A 19,137-nucleotide genomic window follows, 5' to 3' on the forward strand; every position below is an offset into this window, starting at 1 on the left:
AATAGAAGAGAGTGTGAAGAAGAGACAGAATCATAGACCACAGTCATCCCTGGCCAAATCTGATCCTCATCACTTATTCACTCTTCTAATTCATTCATTCATTTGTTCATTCATTCAGCAATCATTCCCCTAGGCCTGTTTGCGACCAGGCCCTGTGCAAGGTCTTAGCCATTGGAGTTCGGAGGCCTGTTTGACCCTGGTGCCAAATCCAATCCCCCACTCCCGGACCTTTCTCCACCCCAGTACCCATCCCCTACATACCCCCATGGTTACTGAGTATCCTCACTGAAACTCAGGAGACCCTCCTAGTTTACCAGGTGACCTTGAGGAAGTTCCCTCCCAAACCACACCCAGTGAGTACTGGAGAAGGGAAAGCTGAGAAGCTGGGCTAGGACAGGCCTGGATGTGGGGCCTGCTGCAGGCAGCGAAGAGTTTGCAGAAGAGGAGGGGCTGGTGCTGAGGTTGAGATGGGAAAGTGGCTGGAGCCTGAGTGTCTAGTTCTGGAATGGGAAAGAATGGAGCCAGGCAGGAGGGAGGGTGGAGGGGGGCAGGTACCAAGGCCTGAAAATGGGGCAAGGGTGGGGGCCAAGGCAAGGCCTGGGCTAACAGGGAGGTAGGAAGTTTACAAGAGTAGGGCAGGGACTCAGGTGTCTCTGAGGCCTTGGAGAGGTTGTTGACCTCTGAACCACCTGTCCCTGTCTCACCTGCAGGTGTGTCAATGCCCCTCCCTGGAGAAGGTCTGGCCAGGCCTATTGTCAGGAGGGTGGGGGTAAACAGAATGCCTACTCCTGGGTTCCAGTTGGGACCTGGGCTAGGTGATGGGCATTCTCTGACCCCCATGGTCTTTTCAGCCTCAGCAGCCAACTTGAAGTTTTCCCAGGGGGCAGCCTCCTTGTGAGGGCCACCTCTAGGCAGAAAAGTGGGTGCCTGTGCCTTTAAATTCTCAGCAGGTTGAAACGACTGATGACATCACTGGTTCCCGGGAGCGGAGGAGCTGGAGCCAGAGCCCGAGGGAGCCCGGGCTGCTGGGGGCTGCAGACATGGAGGGCCAGAGCAACAGTGGTAGCGGGAGACCAGGGAATGGGACTCGATTGGGCCCCTTATCTGGGCCACATGGGGTTTCTCAAACTGGGACACCCTCCAAGGTAAGACCCCCAAAACCTAGCCCCCCATTCCTGATCCCTGGTCTCACGCCCCCCACACTGCAGGCACCCTGGCACCCCTGGATAAGGGATTGGCACTCTCCTGTGCCCACCAAGCATGAGCTGAGCAAAGAGGTCACCCTGGAGGCTGAGGGTCAGTGACAGAATGCCCAGAGAGAGAGAGATGGAGTTAGCCATTTCCAGGAATCCCCCAAAGAGCCCTAGACTGGGTGTCAGGGGACCCAATTATTCTCTAGCTTTGCTGTGTGACCTTGGGCAAGTTGCTTGTCTTCTCTGAGCTATTGCAAAATGAGGAGGCTTGTCTCTGAAGACTAAAACTGTGACATCTGGGATGTCTAAGTTGTTAGTGCTGGAGGCGGTGTGGGGGGGTACACAGTGGGACACTTGGAGCCAAGAAGGATGCCCAAAATGCAGCCTCAAAGAGCTTGAGTTTGGGAAGGGAGGTGGAGGCACAGTTTCAGGTTCTCTGAACCGAGAAGGACACAGGACAGAGACAGAACTGCGTCTCTAGAAGCAGGGATGGGGCCACCCTGGGGTGAATGTAGACCTTCTTCTGTCCTCCTTGGCAAAGGACACTTTATCCTGTCTTCTGGGGACGGGACATCATAAACAGAGGATGGATGGAAAAGGGAGAGTGGATCCCTGCAGCACCCTACTATTGTCCCCTACCTGCCAGACATAAAGGGGATACCTGGTGGTCTGTCCTCACAGGTGGGGGAGAGGGTGAAGAGGGTAGGAAGGTATGACCTGGACATGGAGAGGTGTGACATCAGGATCAACTTCCTCTGAATGGTACAATCACACTTGGTGAGGATAGTTTAATTCCACAACATGTAGGGAATATGAGACCAAGACTCCTCAGAATCTGGTGTGGTCCAGGACCCTTCACCCCGTCCCTTTGCTTTATAGACAGGGAAACCGAGGCTCTGAGCACAAAGAGCTGGGCCAGGAATGTACATGGCTAGTCTCAGTCCTCAGTTTTTGCCCCTGTGAGGAGCTTTGATAATGGATGACACAGGGAGGAATCTGACCAAGGAGTTGGGGATGTTTTGTTGGGGGAACGGGGCAGGGAGGTGACGGACTATGACGACACAGGATCTGAGGGTTTCTGGCCACCATGGAGAAAAGGAGAAGTACTTAACAGGCTGGACCCAGTGTGGGTGGACCTGGAGTGTCAGGTCATTTGCCCTTGGCCAGGGAGTTGAAGAGACTACAATGAGAGAGTTTCCCCAGGGAAACTGTTCAGGGTAGGCACAGAGTGGGTTCCAGCCAGAAAGAACAGGAGAACCCTCAGATTTAGGCTCACTCTGCTTTATTCAATTCAGGTCTCAGTTTCCCCATATGTGAAACGGGTTTTAGACTTCAAAGATGGGGAGAGAGCTTTTTGCTCAGAGAAGCTGAAGCCAGTCACAGTGACGCACGCCTGTGATCCCAGAAGCTTCGGAGGCTGAGGCAGAAGGATCAAGAGTTCAAAGCCAGCCTCAGAAACTTAGGGAGGCCCTAAGTAACTTAGCAAGACCCTGTCTCAAAATTAAAAATAAAAAAGGACTGGGGATGTGTCTCAGTGGTTAGGTGCCCCTCCCCCCGGGTTTAATTCTTGGTACCAAAAAGAGATCCTCTACAAAGTGGACTCAAATTTTCAGCTCCCAGCAAAGAAGAATGCAGCCCCAGTACCCATGGAACCAAAGTTGGCTCTAGCACCTGTGGGGCCACACACAGCTATGTCACCTTCCTCAGAGGGGCCGAGGCTGGCTTTGGCATCTCCCCGACCCATCATGGCTCCAATGTCTACTCCTGGAGGACAGAAAAGAGTTCCTTCCCACCGCAGCTCTAGTCTGGCTCCAACATCTGTGGGCCAGCTGGTGGTGTCTGCCTCAGCTGGACCAAAGCCTCCCCCAGCCACCTCAGGCTCAGTCCTGGCTCCAGCATCCCTGGGGCAACTGGTGATGTCTGCCTCAGCAGTGCCAAGGCCTCCCCCATCTACTCTGCCTCCAATTTCCAGGGACCAGAAGCAGTTATCACCCACCTCTGTGGGACCCAAGCCAGCACTAGCAGCCTCAGGCTTAAGCCTGGCCCTGGCTTCTCAGGAGCAGCCCCTCCAGCCCCACTCCAGTCCTTCCCCAGTGCTCAGTCCAATTCTGTCACCCTCTCAGGAGCAGACCCTGGCTCCAACAGCCATGGCCTCAGCTCCAGCTTCTGTAGGATGGACACCAGCTAGACAGAGGGACGCCCCAGCCCCCAGACCTCTCCCCACTTCTGAAGGGCATCTCCAGCCTCCAGCTCAGGCATCGGGTCCGACAGGCTCCACATCCTTCATCCAAACCTCCCAAGATCCCCGGTTTTCTTTCTCCTTCCGAGCCCGGCCTGAGGCCCCCCGCAACAGCCCTGAGGATCCACGGCCACCCCAGACCCTGCCTTTGGATGTGAGCCAGGGCCCTCCAGAGCCTGGCACTCGCTCCCCTGGACTTTTGTCCCCTACCTTCCGGCCAGGGAGTTCCTCAGGTCAGACTGTGCCCCCACCTTTGCCCAAGCCACCTCGGTCTCCCAGCCGATCCCCCAGCCGATCTCCCAACTGCTCTTCCTGTGTCACCCCAGCCCCTGAGGTGGCCCTCCCCAGGTCTAGCACCCAGGGTACAGGACCTGGCACTTCTAGTTCAGGGCTTGTCACCCAGGGTGCAGGACCTGGCAGGTGCCCAAGCCCTAATCTTCAGACCCAAGAAGCTCCAGCCCCAGTCACCATCTCGTCTACATCCACGTCATCCTCCTTATCCTCCTCCTCTTGGTCAGCTCAGCCTACATGCAAGAGCGACCCTGGATTCCGGTGAGTGGACCTTGAGCTTGGAGACTAGCCATTCTTCCAGGGTGATGGTTTACTCTGACTCAGAGTGCCTCCCTGAGGATTTGTCCCTAGGAGGGGTGCTGGGCCCACTTTGGGACACTTAAAAGACATCATCCTTTCCTAAGGGACTTATTCCGACCTCAGTGTATATCACCAGGGAGAATCTGGTAGGAGGGATTCTGGGTCCAGTGTGGGTTCTTCTAAAAGATTTTACCCACATCTGCCTCTCCAGAGAAAGCCTTGTGGGAGGGCAGGGGAAGGTGGGTAAGTGGTGCCCAGCAGTAACCTCTCCATACCCCTACCCCCAGGATCACTGTGGTCACGTGGAATGTGGGCACTGCTATGCCCCCAGACGATGTCACATCCCTCCTCCACCTGGGCGGTGGCAATGACAGTGACGGTGCAGACATGATCGCCATAGGGTGAGGGGCAAAGTTCATATACCCCTTTCTCAGCCCCTCAGGCCTCATAGGCCCTCAACTATGATAGGGGTTTCCAATCCATGGCTGCCCCCACCCTGGTACCTCCCCAGGTTGCAGGAAGTGAATTCCATGATCAACAAGAGGCTCAAGGACGCTCTCTTCACTGACCAGTGGAGCGAGCTCTTCATGGATGCCCTGGGGCCCTTCAACTTTGTGCTGGTAATACCTCCCTCACCCTTTGGAAGAGCTTCTGGATTCCTGACCCCATCTTTTTTCTGACTCTTGTGGGAACTGCTGGGCCTCTGTTGTCCCGTGGGCAAGATAGGGACAAGGTATTGTGTCTTAATCCTCAAAAGCAGTGTCTGCCTCCGGCTTCTCCCTGCAGGTGAGTACTGTGAGGATGCAAGGCGTTATCCTTCTGCTGTTCGCCAAGTACTATCACCTGCCCTTCCTGAGGGATGTGCAGACCGATTGCACTCGCACTGGCCTGGGTGGCTACTGGGTGAGCATGGGAGAGGTCCAGGAGGGAATAGCCCCAAAGGTGGCCCTTAATTAGTCCCCTGGCCCCCATGCATCTGCAAGGTTTCCTCCTTACGCTGCACCCCCTTACCCAGCCGCCTGCCTCTCCCCAAGTACCAACAACATCACACCCCATTTCTCTAGACCCCGCCCCTATTCTTTACCCGCCCTGTCCCAAAGTTCTGCGTCTTTTCCTAGGACCCACCCTTGTTCAATCCTCATCCACCCTCATCCTCTCCTATGCCCTCCCAGCGACTCACTTCCTCGCCTAGGCTCCGCCCATGACCTGCCCAACCCGGCCTCCCTAGGGTAACAAGGGTGGAGTGAGCATACGACTGGCGGCCTTCGGGCACATGCTCTGCTTCCTGAATTGCCACTTGCCAGCACACATGGACAAGGCCGAGCAGCGGAAGGACAACTTTCAAACCATCCTTAGCCTCCAGCAATTCCAGGGACCTGGTGCCCACGGCATCCTGGATCACGAGTATGAGCCAAGGCGCTGCCACTTCAAGGCGGCAAGGTGTGGGTGGAGGTGTGAAGGCTAGTGACAGTGTGTGGAGCACCCTTTGGGTGATGCTTGTGGAGAGAGGCCTATTGGGGTGAGTGACCATCCAAAGTACTTGTGGGAATACAAAGACAGATAGCAATTTGATCGAGGGGGCTGAGCTTTAAGGGTGTAGCTTTGCTGAGGGCCTGGAGGGCTTCGAGGGACTGAAGGTTGGAACCTAATTTCCTCCAGACTCACCCCTCTACTTCCTTTTGCTTCTTGATGTCTGAAGGCTCTGGTGCCACTCACTCACCCACTGGCATCTTTAGAGGCTCCAGTGCTGTTGGGTTGGATGGGGGTCCAGAAGGATCTGGGTTGGATCCTTCCACCCCATTGACCCACTGAACCCCCACCCACAAACAGCCTTGTATTCTGGTTTGGGGACCTGAACTTCCGCATTGAGAGCTTCGACCTGCACTTTGTCAAGTTTGCCATTGACAGTGACCAGCTCCATCAGCTTTGGGAGAAGGATCAGGTGGGGAATCCTAGCCCCCACCCCAAACCCCCAAGTACACAGAGCATATTCCTGGGACACACCTGTACCTTAGGTTATGGTCCTTGCCCTCATCCCTACTCCCGGGTGCTGGAAGGTTCCAAGCTGTTGTCCAGTTCTGCCCTTCTGGACCTCCACAGCTCAACATGGCCAAGAACACCTGGCCCATCTTGAAGGGCTTCCAGGAGGGGCCCCTTAACTTCGCTCCCACCTTCAAGTTTGATGTGGGTACCAACAAATATGATACCAGGTAAGCTCTGAAATGGGATGAAGATGTGGGCTGAGGTCTCCTGTGGAAGACTGTGGGAAGAGGGGCAGGAGGCAAGGCCGGAGGTTAAGGCACAGCCCCCTGTAACTCAGGCTATCTCTGCCCACTGCAGTGCTAAGAAGCGGAAACCAGCCTGGACAGATCGTATCCTGTGGAAGGTCAAAGCTCCAGGTGGAGGTCCCAGTCCTTCAGGAAGGGAGAGCCATCGGCTTCAAGTGACCCAGAACAGCTACCGCAGCCACATGGAATATACAGTCAGTGACCACAAGCCTGTAGCTGCCCAGTTTGTCCTGCAGGTGAGTTCCAACGTCATCTTCCCCTCATGACATCCTCTGGCCCAGCTCAGCTTCCCATTACCCACCTGTAACCCCTTGCATCTGCCTTTAGTAGCATCTATTTATTCTAACAGAATGGGAATGGGTTATAATCTCTATTTTCAGACAAGGAGGCTGAGACTCAGAGATAGGATAGCATCATTTGTCCAGGGTTACACAGCTAAGTAAGAAGAGTTAGGATTTGAACCCAAGTCAGTTGATTGTAGAGTACATGCCTTTCCTACTAAACTTGGACTGATTCCCTTCTTCCAAGAAAGGTTTAGGGTAACATGTTGAAATTCACATGTATAATAAGATCAGCAAAATCAAAATGTTACTCAAAACCCCCATATACCATTCATTATTTATTACTTACCATCTGATTGTATGCCCAGCCTTATGACAGTAAGGTAGTAATGGAGAAGGGGAATAGAGATATAAAAAATAAAGAGCCAAACTCAAAATAGTTACTAGAGTTTAGTACCATCTTCTGTATCATGGGTTCACATCCACAGATTCAACCAACTGCAAATTGAAAATATTCAGAAAAAAATTGTGTCCTGTCAGCACAGTGGTACATTCCTGTTACCCCAGTTACTTGGGGTGCTGAGGCGGGAGGATCACAAGTTTGAGGCCCTAGGCAACTTAGACAAGGGGAAGGGGAAGGGGAAGGGGAAGGGGAAGGGGAATATCTCAGTGGTCAAGTGCTTGCCTAGCATCTGTGAAGTCCCAGGTTCAATCCCTAGTGTCTGACTGTCTCTCTCTCTATCTCTCTCTCTCTCTCTCTCTCTCTCTCTCTCTCTCTCTCACACACACACACACACACACACACAAAGATTTTAAAAATTTCATCTGTACTGAACATGTATAGACTTTTTTTTCCTTGTTATTTTCCCCTCAGTAATACAGTATAACAACTATTTATACAGCATTTGCGTTGGTAGGTATTATAAGTAATCAGAGATGATTTAAAATATATAGGAGAATGTGCAAGGTTATATGCACATTATTATATCATTTTATATAAGGGATTTAAACATTCTTGGATATTGGTATCCACCAATTTCTGGAACCAATTTCTTACAAATACTGAGGGATGACTATATTGTTTTTAGGGTTGAGGTTCCTGGTTGTTAAAGTAAAAATCCAGCTGGGCATGATGGCATATATCTGTAATCTACTTGGGAGACTGAGGCAGGTTTGAGGTAAACATCAAGTTTAAGATCAGTCTCAGCAATTTAGTGAGACTCTGTCAGAATTTTTTAAAATGAGGTAGGGACTGGAGATGTAGCTCAGTCATAGAGAGCCCCTAGGTTCAGTCTTCAAAACTGCAAAACAAAATAAACAAACAAAAGATGGGGAGGGAGGGAAGAATTCTAGAATGTCAGAACCAGATCTAAAAAATCATGTAGTAAAACTCCCTTTTTTTTTTTTCCTGTGGGAGAATCTGAGGTTCCTAATAGACCCCAAGTTATACAAAGAAAGGCTCATTGGCAGAAGTGGAGCAGGCTAGATCCAGTCTTTCCAACCCTGAAACTCTACACTGAGTTCTGTCAATCTGATAAGAAGAAATCCTGCAGGTCAGAAAATGTTTTTCCTGGTAACTTTGTCTGGTCGTCAGTAAGTAGGACAAGGGCCAATGTCTCCAGGGAGTGGAAATGTGCCCATGCCTGGCCTCCCCCTCCCATGACCTATGGTAAAGGACTTGGACTTGAGGTTTAACCCTCAGTCAGGAACCTGACTGGTAGAATGCTTGCTTTGCATGTACAAGGCCCTGGGTTTTATTCCTAGCAACACACACACACACACACACACACACACACACACACACAAAATTGTTCCTTTTACCCTGTCCTTCCTGCCCTTTCTAAGACTATCTCCCTCAAAAAATGTTACCTGTTGAGTACCTACAATGTGTCAGGCCCTATGTAGGGCACTTTACGTGTCATCCTTTTAAATGTCCAAATTCTTCTCCCTGTTTTACTGATGAGAGAAACTGAGGCTCAGAGAACCTTAAGTATTATCCAAAGCAATGCCATCAGAATAGGGCTTAGCAGGGGTTTTGACCTTGGGAGGAGCTGGAGGCTATTTCCACCAGACTGTTAGAAACCCAGGGACAGGGAGGGAATGTACCAGTTTCTTCTGGAATAACCTGGCTTAGAAACTGAGGGAAGGAAACCTGAAACCAGATCAACAGGGGAGCAGACAAGGGCCTGAAGCTGGCACCACCTGAGCACTTCTCCTAGGGACACCAGTAGAGCCAATACCCTGGTTATCTGCCACCCCTGCAGTCCCACCCATTTAGGTGACTCCCCTAACCTCCATCAGTACCGTTGATCCTGGGGGAAGGATACTCATGATTATAATTTGTCTTTGTGGACTGATGACAAGGCAGTTGTTAGTGTGCTGTTCTTGCCAGCTCAGGAGTATTCAGCTTATCCCAGAATACCCAATATATCATAGGATTTTGCCTGTCCCCCTTGTTAACATGTAGGCAAATTCTTATTACTTACTTACTTTTATACTGTAAAGTTTATAAAATGTTTTACAAATGGTATTTCAATGAATCTGTAGAACCACCCCCAAGTGTTAAATAAGAGCCTCTAGTTTATAGCCAGGGGCCCTGGCATTCAAAGAGGCTAAAGAGCTTGTTCATTGCATAAAGTGCAACGCAGAACCAGGACCAAACTGCGAGAGTCTACTGGCCTCAAATCTGTGTTCCACTCACTCCCTGAGGAGGCAATGGTAGAAGGAATCCTGGGCTAGAAGGCAGAAAGCTTGATGTTTATCCTAGACCTGTTGTACCTCAGTTTCTCAGTCTATGAAATGGCCTCATATTCCTTTGTCTCAGCTGATTTGTGCTGACTCCAACCCAAGAACCCCAGGTGTGTGGAATGCTAGAGGGTTTCCCCTGAGATTGCCCCCTAACCCTGCCTTGCCCGGACAGTTTGCCTTCAGGGACGACCTACCACTGGTGCGTCTGGAGGTAGCAGATGAGTGGGTGAGGCCGGAGCAAGCTGTAGTAAAGTATCGCATGGAAACAGTGTTCGCCCGCAGCTCTTGGGACTGGATCGGCTTGTACCGGGTGAGAAGGGCAAGGGTGGTTGGTGTATTAGGGGAGGAAGTGCCCTGGAGGAACAGCTGAGGGTCACTGCTGTGTCCAGTGTTTGGTGTTATTCCCAGAGGCTACTGGGAAGGGGTATTAGAGGTCACAGTCCTCATTCTTCTTGTCCCAGGTGGGTTTCCGCCACTGCAAGGACTATGTGGCTTATGTCTGGGCCAAACATGAAGATGTGGATGGGAATATCTACCAGGTACTTAGAAGGAAAGGGAATGTAGGGAGACCTCAAGACTCATCTTGAGGTAGCCCCCTTAATCCCAACTTGGGCTTATACCCCTGGGCCCACCAGGTGACATTCAGTGAAGAATCGCTGCCAAAAGGCCACGGAGACTTCATCCTGGGCTATTATAGCCACAACCACAGCATCCTCATTGGTGTCACTGAACCCTTCCAGGTAAGTAGGCCAGACTGCAGGGTCATGGGATGCCAAAAGGCCCTGTTCAAATGCCAAAGCCTCCACATTCTACTCCGAGACCTCAGACCAGTAGCCCAATTCTCTAGGTCTGCCAATGGGAGGATTGGAGTGGTTTCAAGAGGCCTCTGTGGCCAGGTTGGGGAGTGGGGTGCTCCAGTAACCAGCATTCCCCTCAGATCTCGCTGCCTACCTCGGAGTCAGCCAGCAGCAGCACAGACACCTCGGGCACCAGCTCAGAGGGTGAGGATGACAGCACTCTGGAGCTGCTTGCACCCAAGTCCCGCAGCCCCAGTCCTGGCAAGTCCAAGAGACACCGTAGCCGCAGTCCAGGCCTGGCCCGTTTCCCTGGTCTTGCCCTTCGGCCTTCATCCCGTGAACGCCGTGGTACCAGCCGTAGCCCATCACCCCAGAGCCGCCGGCTGCCCTGGGTGGCCCCTGATAAGAGCAATAGTAGCGGCAGCTGGGGAAGTAGTGAGGAGGGGCCTTCTGGGCTTCCTGGCCCCTGGGCCTTTCAACCAGCTGTGCCTCGAAGCCTGGGCCTGCTGCCAGCTTTGCGTCTGGAGGCTGTAGATCCTGGTGGTGGTGGCTCCTGGGGACCTGATCGGGAGACCTCTGACCCTGACAGCCTATCTCCCAGTCCCCAGGGACGTCAAGGACTAGAGGAAGGGGGCCTAGGGCCATGAGGATGGGGTGGGCAGATGGGCCCTGGTGGCCCCACTCTGCCTCAATCTTCCACAAACCTGCCTGCCTCTCTTCTGCTGCTGCTCCAGCTGTATCTGTACCTACCACTCTGTCCTGGCCAGGGGTGTCCAAGTAGGGTCCCCCCAAACTCAGTCCTGGCACTTTAACTGTGATAATCAGCAAAGCCCCGCCTGGACCCCCATCTGGATTGGTGGGGGAGCACTGGCAGAAATCCTAATCTTGGAGTACATCCATTAGGAATTAAATTCTCCAGCTTCACTCCTGGCTGTTTCCTAACTTCTTAGCAGTCTGGGGATGGGGGTAGTTAGTCAGAAGCAGAGAATAAAGAGGTAAGAGAATGACAGAATTGACATTTACCAGGTACTATATATGGGATTCATGTCATCTCCTTTAATCTGTACCACAACCAAATGGGTTCAGTGCCATTCTTAGACTCAGGCATGGGAGAGCAAATTGAGGTCTCCAAGAGGTTACATCAGTTTCTCAGGATTTTACACCAAAGCAGTTTGGCTGTGTTAGAGAAGGAATATTTACTAGGTGCTAAGTGCTATAAGTATGTATATATTAGTTCACTTGATCCCCAAAAGACTATGAGGTAGCTCTGGTATACACACACACCCTTTTCAGAGGAGGAAATCAAGGCTTAGAACAGGGGAGGGAGGTCCTTTGCCCCAGTGCACAGAACAGATTTGAATTAGGTTTAGGGCAGAAAGAATGGTCCAGGCCTAGGCTAGGAAAGTTGTATCAGCTATTAAAAGAAGGAGCCCCCTAGAAAGAGAGGAGTTGGGAAGCCCTCTCCAGTGCCCCCATCCTGGATTCAGATGCAGGTACTTCTGTGACATTCCTAGTTTCCTACCAGCTGCCCTTGGTGTCATGACAAGGTGCTAGGGCTTTCCTAGGCAGGTTATTGAGACATGTATTAATTTTGCAACATGAATACGCATGTACCTACTTCTGGGACCTCCTGGGGCTGCTGCAATAAGTTACTCTCCCCATTTCCATTCAAATGTGAAGTTTCCTGTATAAGACCCTAAGCCCAGGGCATTAGAGTGAGCCTCCTGAATACCACGTTCACAAAACTTCACAGAGGGTTTTTGTCACCAGCTTAAGGTCACCCAGCACTGCAGGAGACATGCTCTGGTATTTGAGCCTTAAGGTCCCCCACCTCTAGCCTCCCGGCTTTCCATAAGAGCTTCTGCCATGCTGCAGTCTAACCCACGGAGAAGAGGCCAAGATTCCCAGTGCTTGGTCAAGCTAGGGATAAGGTCCAAGCTGATGCTCAAGAGAACTGGAACTGAGGTCACTAGCTCCAGAATTTCTGCTGCCCATTAAGTCTCCAGGTTGCCTGGGTTAGCTGCAGGCACTGGTTGTAGAATGACACAGGAGTCCCTGTGGGCTCCAATGGCCATGCCTGCCCTTCCTCTGTGTCTTTATCCCTGAGTTGGAATCGTATCTTCTGAAGTCGCCGCAAGTGCCGTGCTGACACCTTGATGGCCCTTGGGTCTTTGGAACAGCTGTTGGAAGAGAACCAGACGGTCAGCACTAGCAGAATTCCAGCCTACTCTGCAGACAATGGGATCAATGCCCAGAGAGGATCAGGAGCAAAGCGAAGGTCACAACAAGGCAGAGAGGGCACGGTTATACCTAGAAGGTAGGCAGAATAAACCTGATCTGGTCCCCAGAGGCCTGGGTTCTGTTACTACCTGGCTATGGGAACCTGAGCCAGTGCAGGCCTCAGTTTCCTCTTCATCTGTAAAGTGGGAATAATAAGGGGCTGGCTTTGAGAATCAGAATCCAAATGAGATTGTGGATTAGGAATGAACATTAAGCATTTTACTGTGTTTCAGGCAAGTCTTGGTATATCACAAAAGACGTTTCCTTGGCTTGTATAACCACTTTACAGATAAGGAAATGGAGGCTTGGAAAGGTGAATCAACTTGTCAAGGACACACAAGAATTACATGACAGAGCCAAGATGCAACCCCAACAGGCCAACTGCAAAACTGGATCTGAGGCAATAGGGGATAGGGAACAGATGACAAAGAAACTCAGAAACCTCCTGACCTTTTCCCCACCTGCTTGGCCCAGGCACACAATTGGGGTATAGGTAACCCATCCCTTGGGGAAAAAAACAACAACAACATATTTCCTGGCTTTGCCATCACTTACCCTTTGTCCTCAGCACAGTCCAGTGAAGGGACCAGTTTGAAGCAGGTGGTGCCCAGCAACTCCCAGAGCATGTTGGCACCTGCAGGTGGGCTATGGAGCCTCAGGAAGCGTGCCAGACTGGGGGCAGAGTTAGTCTCAGGCTAGGTTTGAACCTCACCAGCAAGGTGCCCCTTCCAAACAGCCCACCACCAGGGAGCCCTGCAGGCCTCACCGTTGTGTGCAGTTGCAGTGGAAAAGGGGCCCACGGGCACTGTTGAGCAGCTGGAACTTGGTTTCCTGGGGCTTAATTTGGTGCTCACACTGGTCCAGGCGGCGGAAGCTACGGCAGGCCCTGTGGGCACCTGGGGGGATATATGGTCATGAGGGTTGCCCAGTATACCAGAGTGGCCTCACCAATGTTTGCCACCATTCAGGAGAAATACGAGAATATATGCTCAGTCACACAAACACAGTCTCTGTCTCCTGCCCTTCATGCTCTTAGAGTGTTGCCCATGTGGGATGTGCCCCTACACACACACACACACACACACACACAAAGTGTCCCATGGGGAAACTGAGACTGCTGCTGAGGGTGGACAGGAAAGGCTTCCTGGAGGAAGAGACTGCTAAGCTGAGGCTGAGAGAGGAAGAGGGAGGAGAGTACTTCAGAAAGAAGGAACAGTATGAACAAAAGCTCAGAGGAGAAAGAGCAGGATGCATGGTTTTATTCTATTTTTGCAGTGATGGAGGTCAAACGTAGGGCCTTGCACACTGTAGGCAAATGCTCTACCACTGAACTACATCTCCAGTCTTTGAAGACTGCATTTGAGGAGCCAAATTAAATTTGTTAAACTGGAATTTTGACTGGGGGATGGGTTTATAGGGCCTCAGGACCACTGGTCATTGGGACTTTTGTCAACTGTGATAAAAAGTAGCCATGACATCACATGAGAAGAGCTCAGTAGATGTGAAGTGATGAGATAAAATTTGCATATTATGAAAATCCCTTACTTCGGTGTGATTTGATGGTAAAGGTTGAGATACCCTATGAGCACTTGGAGCAGGAAAATAAACAACATATACTTCACCCACCAAAATGCACAAAGAGGATACCCCCCTCATATCAGGAACTCCTAAGGCTAGATTCTGAGCTTACCCTGAGGTTTTAGGTGCTGGAGAACTGGATGGGGAGCCCATGTCTCAGCTGTGGGGGCTACATCAGTCCTGGAGGATGTGGCCTGGAAGACTGTGGTGTTGGCCACACTGGGGTACCTGGAGTTTTTTAGCTGTGGCTGCCTCTTCTGAGGGTGCTGCTTTTGTTGCAATTTGGTGGGGGCTAGGCTTTGGGGACTTGGAGTCAGGGAGGTGATGGGGGATCTCCAGGAGGCATTGTAGTAGGTAGTGGGCTGGAGATGGGCGAGGAGCACCGAGCCATACGTTCTACACCTGGAAGATGGCAGTTGGTGGCAATTGATGACCAAGATTCCCTGCCTCCAGAAGCCCCCAGGGTGCTTCTAGAAACCCCTGGAGTTGTCCCCAAGAGACCAAGTATATCTGCCAGTCCCCTTCCCCATCTTACTGGGTTGTGGGAGGCACTGAAGAAGGTGCCTGAACCCTGCCCTAAGGAAAGGACAAGCCTGACAAGAAATCATTCCCTGAAGGATAGACAGCCCTCCCTCACCAGACTTGAAACCCAGGTTCCCCTGCTGATTGGGAAAGGACTCAAGGGGTGCAGCCACATACCCTCCCCACCAGTACCACTCCACACACGCCTCCTTCTCCTTCAGCACAAAGCAGGGGATCTCCAGTACGTTGAAGAAGGCTACACCCACAATGTCCGAGATGGAGTCATGCTGGTTCCTCAGGCATTGCTGGAACCTGCCCCAGAGTCAGCATTCAGGTCCTCGTAGTAGAGAGAGCTCCTGGCTCTTCCAGCAACCCACCCTGCCACTATCAGCCAAAAGTTTGTGGTTCAAAAGTTCCTTCCCTCTCTCAGTTCTGTTTTTCCATCAGCACTATGAGGTACATGCTGGCTGATCTTTAGGATTCTCTGGAATCTTAAGAATTACTCTGCCCTGTCCCTGAGCCTTAGACCCTCTGCCAACCTGGTATCACAGTCACAGTGGGAGATGGTATGGAATCTGAAGTTTCGGATGCCATAGTTATACTGCAAGGGCGAGATGTTCTGTGGGCAGCGGTCATGTTCCCGGCAGCAGAGATCAGGGCCCTGGAAGATCCCTGCATGGAGGGGAAAGAACACCAGCTCACCAGGGTCCTGGGTAACACCCACCAGCTATGCCCACCTGATATCAAGAGGACAGAGTTCTGGTTCTCACTCCAGCCCTGACATAAAACCCTGACATAAAACTCAAGCCAGTCATTCTCCCTCTATGAGAGCCTCTGTTTCAAAGTTTCAAGAGAACAGCCAGTCTGCAGCCCTTTTTGGGCAAATCCCAGTGCCAGACAGCCCACCCATGAGCATATGGAAAGATCTTCCTTAGGGGAATTGGAGTCTGCCCCTAGGGTTCCCAAGCTCATGCTCCAAATAAAACTCTGAAGTTAGGAATGTGTGTGTAATAGAGTGGTATACAGATAGAGTACAGCCTTTCTTACTGGCAAAATGAGGTACTGCTGACCTACCAGACTCAGGTGCCAAATCATCCCCTAACCCTCCACACAGATAGTAACCCATCACAGTCCAGGCAGTAGCTCCCTTTACTGAACACACCCTGAGTGCCCAGCACATCCCACGCCCAAACTCACAGCAGTCCTGAAAATGAGGTGTCACCTTCGTTTTACAGGGAGGAAACTGGGGTTCAGTGGGGAAGTGACTTGCTAAGTATGAATGTGCTTATTTGAGATTCAAACCTAGACTTATAGGTACAGGTTTTTTGGCTCAGCAGAACTTGAATCCTCCCCAGTCTATTCCCTCCCTCAGATGGTGATTAATGAGGACTCCCAGGTTTGAATAAGACCTTCTGCATCTATTATATCACTTAAGCGTCCCATGATAAGACTCATGGTCACCCCCACTTTATAGATAAGGAAATTGAGACTCAGAATTGTTAAGTCACTCCTCAAAGGACTCTCAGACTGGGAAAGTGGGATCCAGTGCTGAAGCCTGTGCCTCCCCCATCAGATACCCAGCTCACACCCCTGGGGCTCACCCAACTCCGAGGAGTTCCCAGCAGAGTCTCCAACTCCACACCACAGTGTGCCAGGCATGGTCCAGCCTCTCTTTGTTCGCAGATACCCTCTGCCAGGTGCTTCACTCTGCCCTGCCATTCTCCTCTCCCTGGCCCTTGCTGGACCTTCCTCAGGTCCTCGGCAGGTTTCCCACTGACTCTGAAGCATGGCCAGTGTTCTCTGAAGCTCAGGTCCGGGGGTGTGAATGAAGAAGCCCTGGGTGATCTCATGAACACAGAGAGCACCGAAGGTTGCCGTGAGCTCTGGTTCATCCAGCCTGCTACATACCTGCAGCCTTCTGTGTGCATCCCAGCGGGCGTGGAACAGTGCCAGTCCCTGGGTATCCTTGCCCAGGAAGCTCAAGGACCCAAGAGGGCTGCCAGGGATGGATCTGGCCAAGTGGCAAGAAGTGCTATCCCAGTGGAGGGCATGGGAGCCCCCTGGAGTAAACCCCAGAAAGCCAAGCACCCCTAGCAGCACTGCCAGAACCCCCATTCTGCCCTAGCCCAGCCTGGTCAGACAAAGCCCCCTGGCGGCCCACGAGGCAGCAGCTAAGCGGGGGTGGGGGTGGGGGGCAGCGGAAGCTATGTCCAGCAGGCCCTGTGAGGCAGGGCCAATGAATGGAGCAGCAGGAGGAGGAGAAAGGAGGCTGGAGTATGGGGTGATCTTGGGCTTGTAACCGAATCCACCGGCTGGGCAGGCTGCTGATTGGCTGAGGAGTGCACTTGTGGGGCCCACGCCTCCACTCACCCTGCCCTTCTCAGCGCCATCCAGTCACCTGCTGCCAGCCCCGCCTGGATGAGGACTGTGGGAACCAAAGCCCTGGGCCAAGGCGGGGTGTTGAGGGAACGTGGTGGGGGGTGGGGGGGCACATTCTGTTGCTCCCTGGGGAAGGAAGAAAGTTAAGGGGCTTGGAGGAGACCTCTAAAACCTATCCTTGTATCCCTATTCCAGTGGTGGCTGACACACCCACTGCCATCAGATTGGCAATAGGCCATGGACCTCAGCCAGAGCTGGGTAAAAGACGTGAGGGCAGGGCTGAGGATTCTGGGGCTACCACCCTGGGAGTTCCCTAGTCTTCTGGGAAAGGAAGTGACTATTCCCAGGCACAGGCCCTGATGCTCACTCCCTAATTCTGATTGTTAAAAGACTCTTGACATAGCAAGGGGACAGTGCTACAGGGTTCCCCACTTTCTAGGACTCCAAGCACAGACCTGGCCTAGCAGCAATTCTCCTGGTCTGATGAATGAGAGAGACATAGCTGGAACAGGCCTCGAAAACAGCATAGAGCATGGCCAACACTCTGGATTCGAAGGAATTATGATCCCCAGAGGAACAGAGTGGCCCAGGGGGCTAGGTCTGTGCCACCTCTATCCCTGAGCTGTGGCTACCTGAGAGACTCAGCAGGCATCATATGTTGCTCCAAGAGACAGGGGTCTCTTCAAGGGAGGGGCGATACCTAGCACTTGGTCCTGTGTCCCCAAGTTGTCATATCATTCAGTTTCCAACCATCTGGTGAAGATGAGTGTTTATATCCATAGTACAGATGAAAAAACCGAGGCTCTGCACAGGTGGGGAAACCTTAGGTAACAATCAGGCCATAGCTAAAGAGAGGTTAGAGATTAGGAGTGAAGCTTTTACGGGGATTGACTGGGAATCAAGGATAGCCAGGACAGTGACTTGTCTGTCTGTCCATTTGCCTGTCAGCTTACTGCTTCCCCAACATCTGGTCAATCTCCATCTAAGTCTCTCCACATAGACCAGCCCCAGCAAGGCAGAGCCAGGCAGAGCTGGGGAACTCAGTGTGCAGCTAAAGGGGAAAGAGGATGTAGGGTAGAAAAGCCCATCTCTATGCTTCAGAACCAACCTCGGTTTGTGGTCCAAAGGTCATAGCTAGAGACAATGAAGAGAAGGGAGATGGATGGGAGGAGTCCAAGAGCCAAGCAGCCAAGCTCTTTCTCCTCCTCCTCCTCCTCCTCCTCCTCCTCCTCCTCCTCCTCTTCCTCCTCCTCCTCCTCTTCCTCCTCCTCCACCACCACCACCACCACCACCACCACCAGGGATTGAACCGAAGGTCACTTAACCACTGAGCCACAACCCCAGCCCTTTTAATTTTTTTGAGACCGGGTCTTGCTAGGTTACTTAGGGCCTTGCAAGTTGCAGAGGCTAGCTTTGAACCTTCATTCCTCCTACCTCAGCCTCCTGAGCTGTTAGGATTACAGGCATGTGCTACCATGCCCAGTAAGGAGCCAAACTCTTTCTTTCCAGAGGTTTGGGAAAGGAGATGTAGAGTAGAGCAAGTGGCAGGATGGGAAAGAGAGCAAGGACTTACAAGGGCAGAGACAGAACTGAACCAAGTTGAATCCCTCTAAGAAGAATTTGACACTTGAAAAAAAAATAACATCATTCTGGTATTTTCTCCTATCATAGGACCTGCCACCCACCTCTACTTGCTTTTCCACATTATAGACCCCTTCCCTGCTCATCACTCAGAGAGGATGGGAGGTATTAGCACAGTGTGACCATGGGCTTAGAAGTTGACTTCTCTAAGTTTCCTCTTCTGTATGATGAATGTAATCATAGTAGTCACCTCACAGGATGTTGGTAAGACTCTTAGCACCATGTTTGACATTTAAAACACTATCACTAAAGTCTCAGGAAGTGGTTTACCCAGAATAAACCAAGTCTCAAGGTTTTCAGGCCACAGCGTCTGTGATGTCTACTAGCTCTGTTTAAATGGGAACTGTGCAACTAATGGTGAAGCCACTACTTGGCTATGGAACTTCAGTCTTGTCCCTGTCCCTCTCTGGACCTCAGTTTTCTCCTCTGTGCAGTAAGAGGTACAATGGAATTGACCTTTGAAGTCTCTATCTGGGCCCCAAAAAGAGGCAGGCTGGAACCTGCTTAGGCCTCCAGGAAGGAGGGATTCACTGGGTTCATACTCCACCTTGGTGGCCATGTCAGCCTACAGGACAGGCTTGGTGTCTTGCCTCCCACCCA

General features: G+C 51.8%; 2 protein-coding genes across 6 annotated transcripts; one reads left to right on the forward strand and one right to left on the reverse strand.

The window, feature by feature from the left end:
* The first annotated feature begins 1,040 nt into the window (after positions 1 to 1,040).
* Inpp5j (inositol polyphosphate-5-phosphatase J) lies at positions 1,041 to 10,791 on the forward strand. Of its 5 annotated transcripts, none has more exons than XM_026408942.2 (13): positions 1,041 to 1,145; positions 2,777 to 3,984; positions 4,311 to 4,424; positions 4,535 to 4,643; positions 4,810 to 4,926; positions 5,252 to 5,427; positions 5,854 to 5,965; positions 6,124 to 6,233; positions 6,364 to 6,547; positions 9,513 to 9,650; positions 9,802 to 9,879; positions 9,976 to 10,080; positions 10,278 to 10,791. In XM_026408942.2, the coding sequence occupies exons 1-13, from the start codon at positions 1,041 to 1,043 to the stop codon at positions 10,782 to 10,784; spliced, it is 3,063 nt and encodes a 1,020-aa protein (XP_026264727.1). In that variant the 3' UTR covers positions 10,785 to 10,791. The 5 variants fall into 5 exon arrangements, with proteins under 5 accessions (XP_026264727.1, XP_026264728.1, XP_077652943.1 ...); XM_026408943.2 differs by having other exon boundaries at positions 2,777 to 2,850; XM_077796817.1 differs by lacking the exon at positions 4,810 to 4,926.
* Positions 10,792 to 12,106: 1,315 nt separating this feature from the next.
* Positions 12,107 to 16,632, reverse strand: Pla2g3 (phospholipase A2 group III). The gene is made up of 7 exons (XM_026408956.2): positions 16,119 to 16,632; positions 15,057 to 15,189; positions 14,695 to 14,829; positions 14,108 to 14,397; positions 13,184 to 13,313; positions 12,973 to 13,089; positions 12,107 to 12,317 (listed from the first exon to the last, which is right to left on the reverse strand). Exons 1-7 carry the CDS (start codon positions 16,630 to 16,632, stop codon positions 12,107 to 12,109), a joined length of 1,530 nt encoding a protein of 509 aa, XP_026264741.2.
* Positions 16,633 to 19,137: the final 2,505 nt, after the last annotated feature.

Source organism: Urocitellus parryii, chromosome 3, assembly GCF_045843805.1.
Source record: "Urocitellus parryii isolate mUroPar1 chromosome 3, mUroPar1.hap1, whole genome shotgun sequence".
Taxonomy (NCBI): Eukaryota; Metazoa; Chordata; class Mammalia; order Rodentia; family Sciuridae; genus Urocitellus; species Urocitellus parryii.

Coding starts and splice junctions, on each gene's coding strand:
- Inpp5j (XM_026408942.2), top strand. CDS start 1,041: ATGGAGGGCCAGAGCAACAGTGGTAGCGGGAGACCAGGGAATGGGACT. Junction 6,234..6,363: donor ACCAACAAATATGATACCAG/GTAAGCTCTGAA, acceptor TGCCCACTGCAG/TGCTAAGAAGCGGAAACCAG. Junction 9,651..9,801: donor ACTGGATCGGCTTGTACCGG/GTGAGAAGGGCA, acceptor TTCTTGTCCCAG/GTGGGTTTCCGCCACTGCAA.
- Pla2g3 (XM_026408956.2), bottom strand. CDS start 16,632: ATGGGGGTTCTGGCAGTGCTGCTAGGGGTGCTTGGCTTTCTGGGGTTT. Junction 15,190..16,118: donor TGGGAACTCCTCGGAGTTGG/GTGAGCCCCAGG, acceptor CCCTCCATGCAG/GGATCTTCCAGGGCCCTGAT. Junction 13,314..14,107: donor CCAGCACCTAAAACCTCAGG/GTAAGCTCAGAA, acceptor ATATCCCCCCAG/GTGCCCACAGGGCCTGCCGT.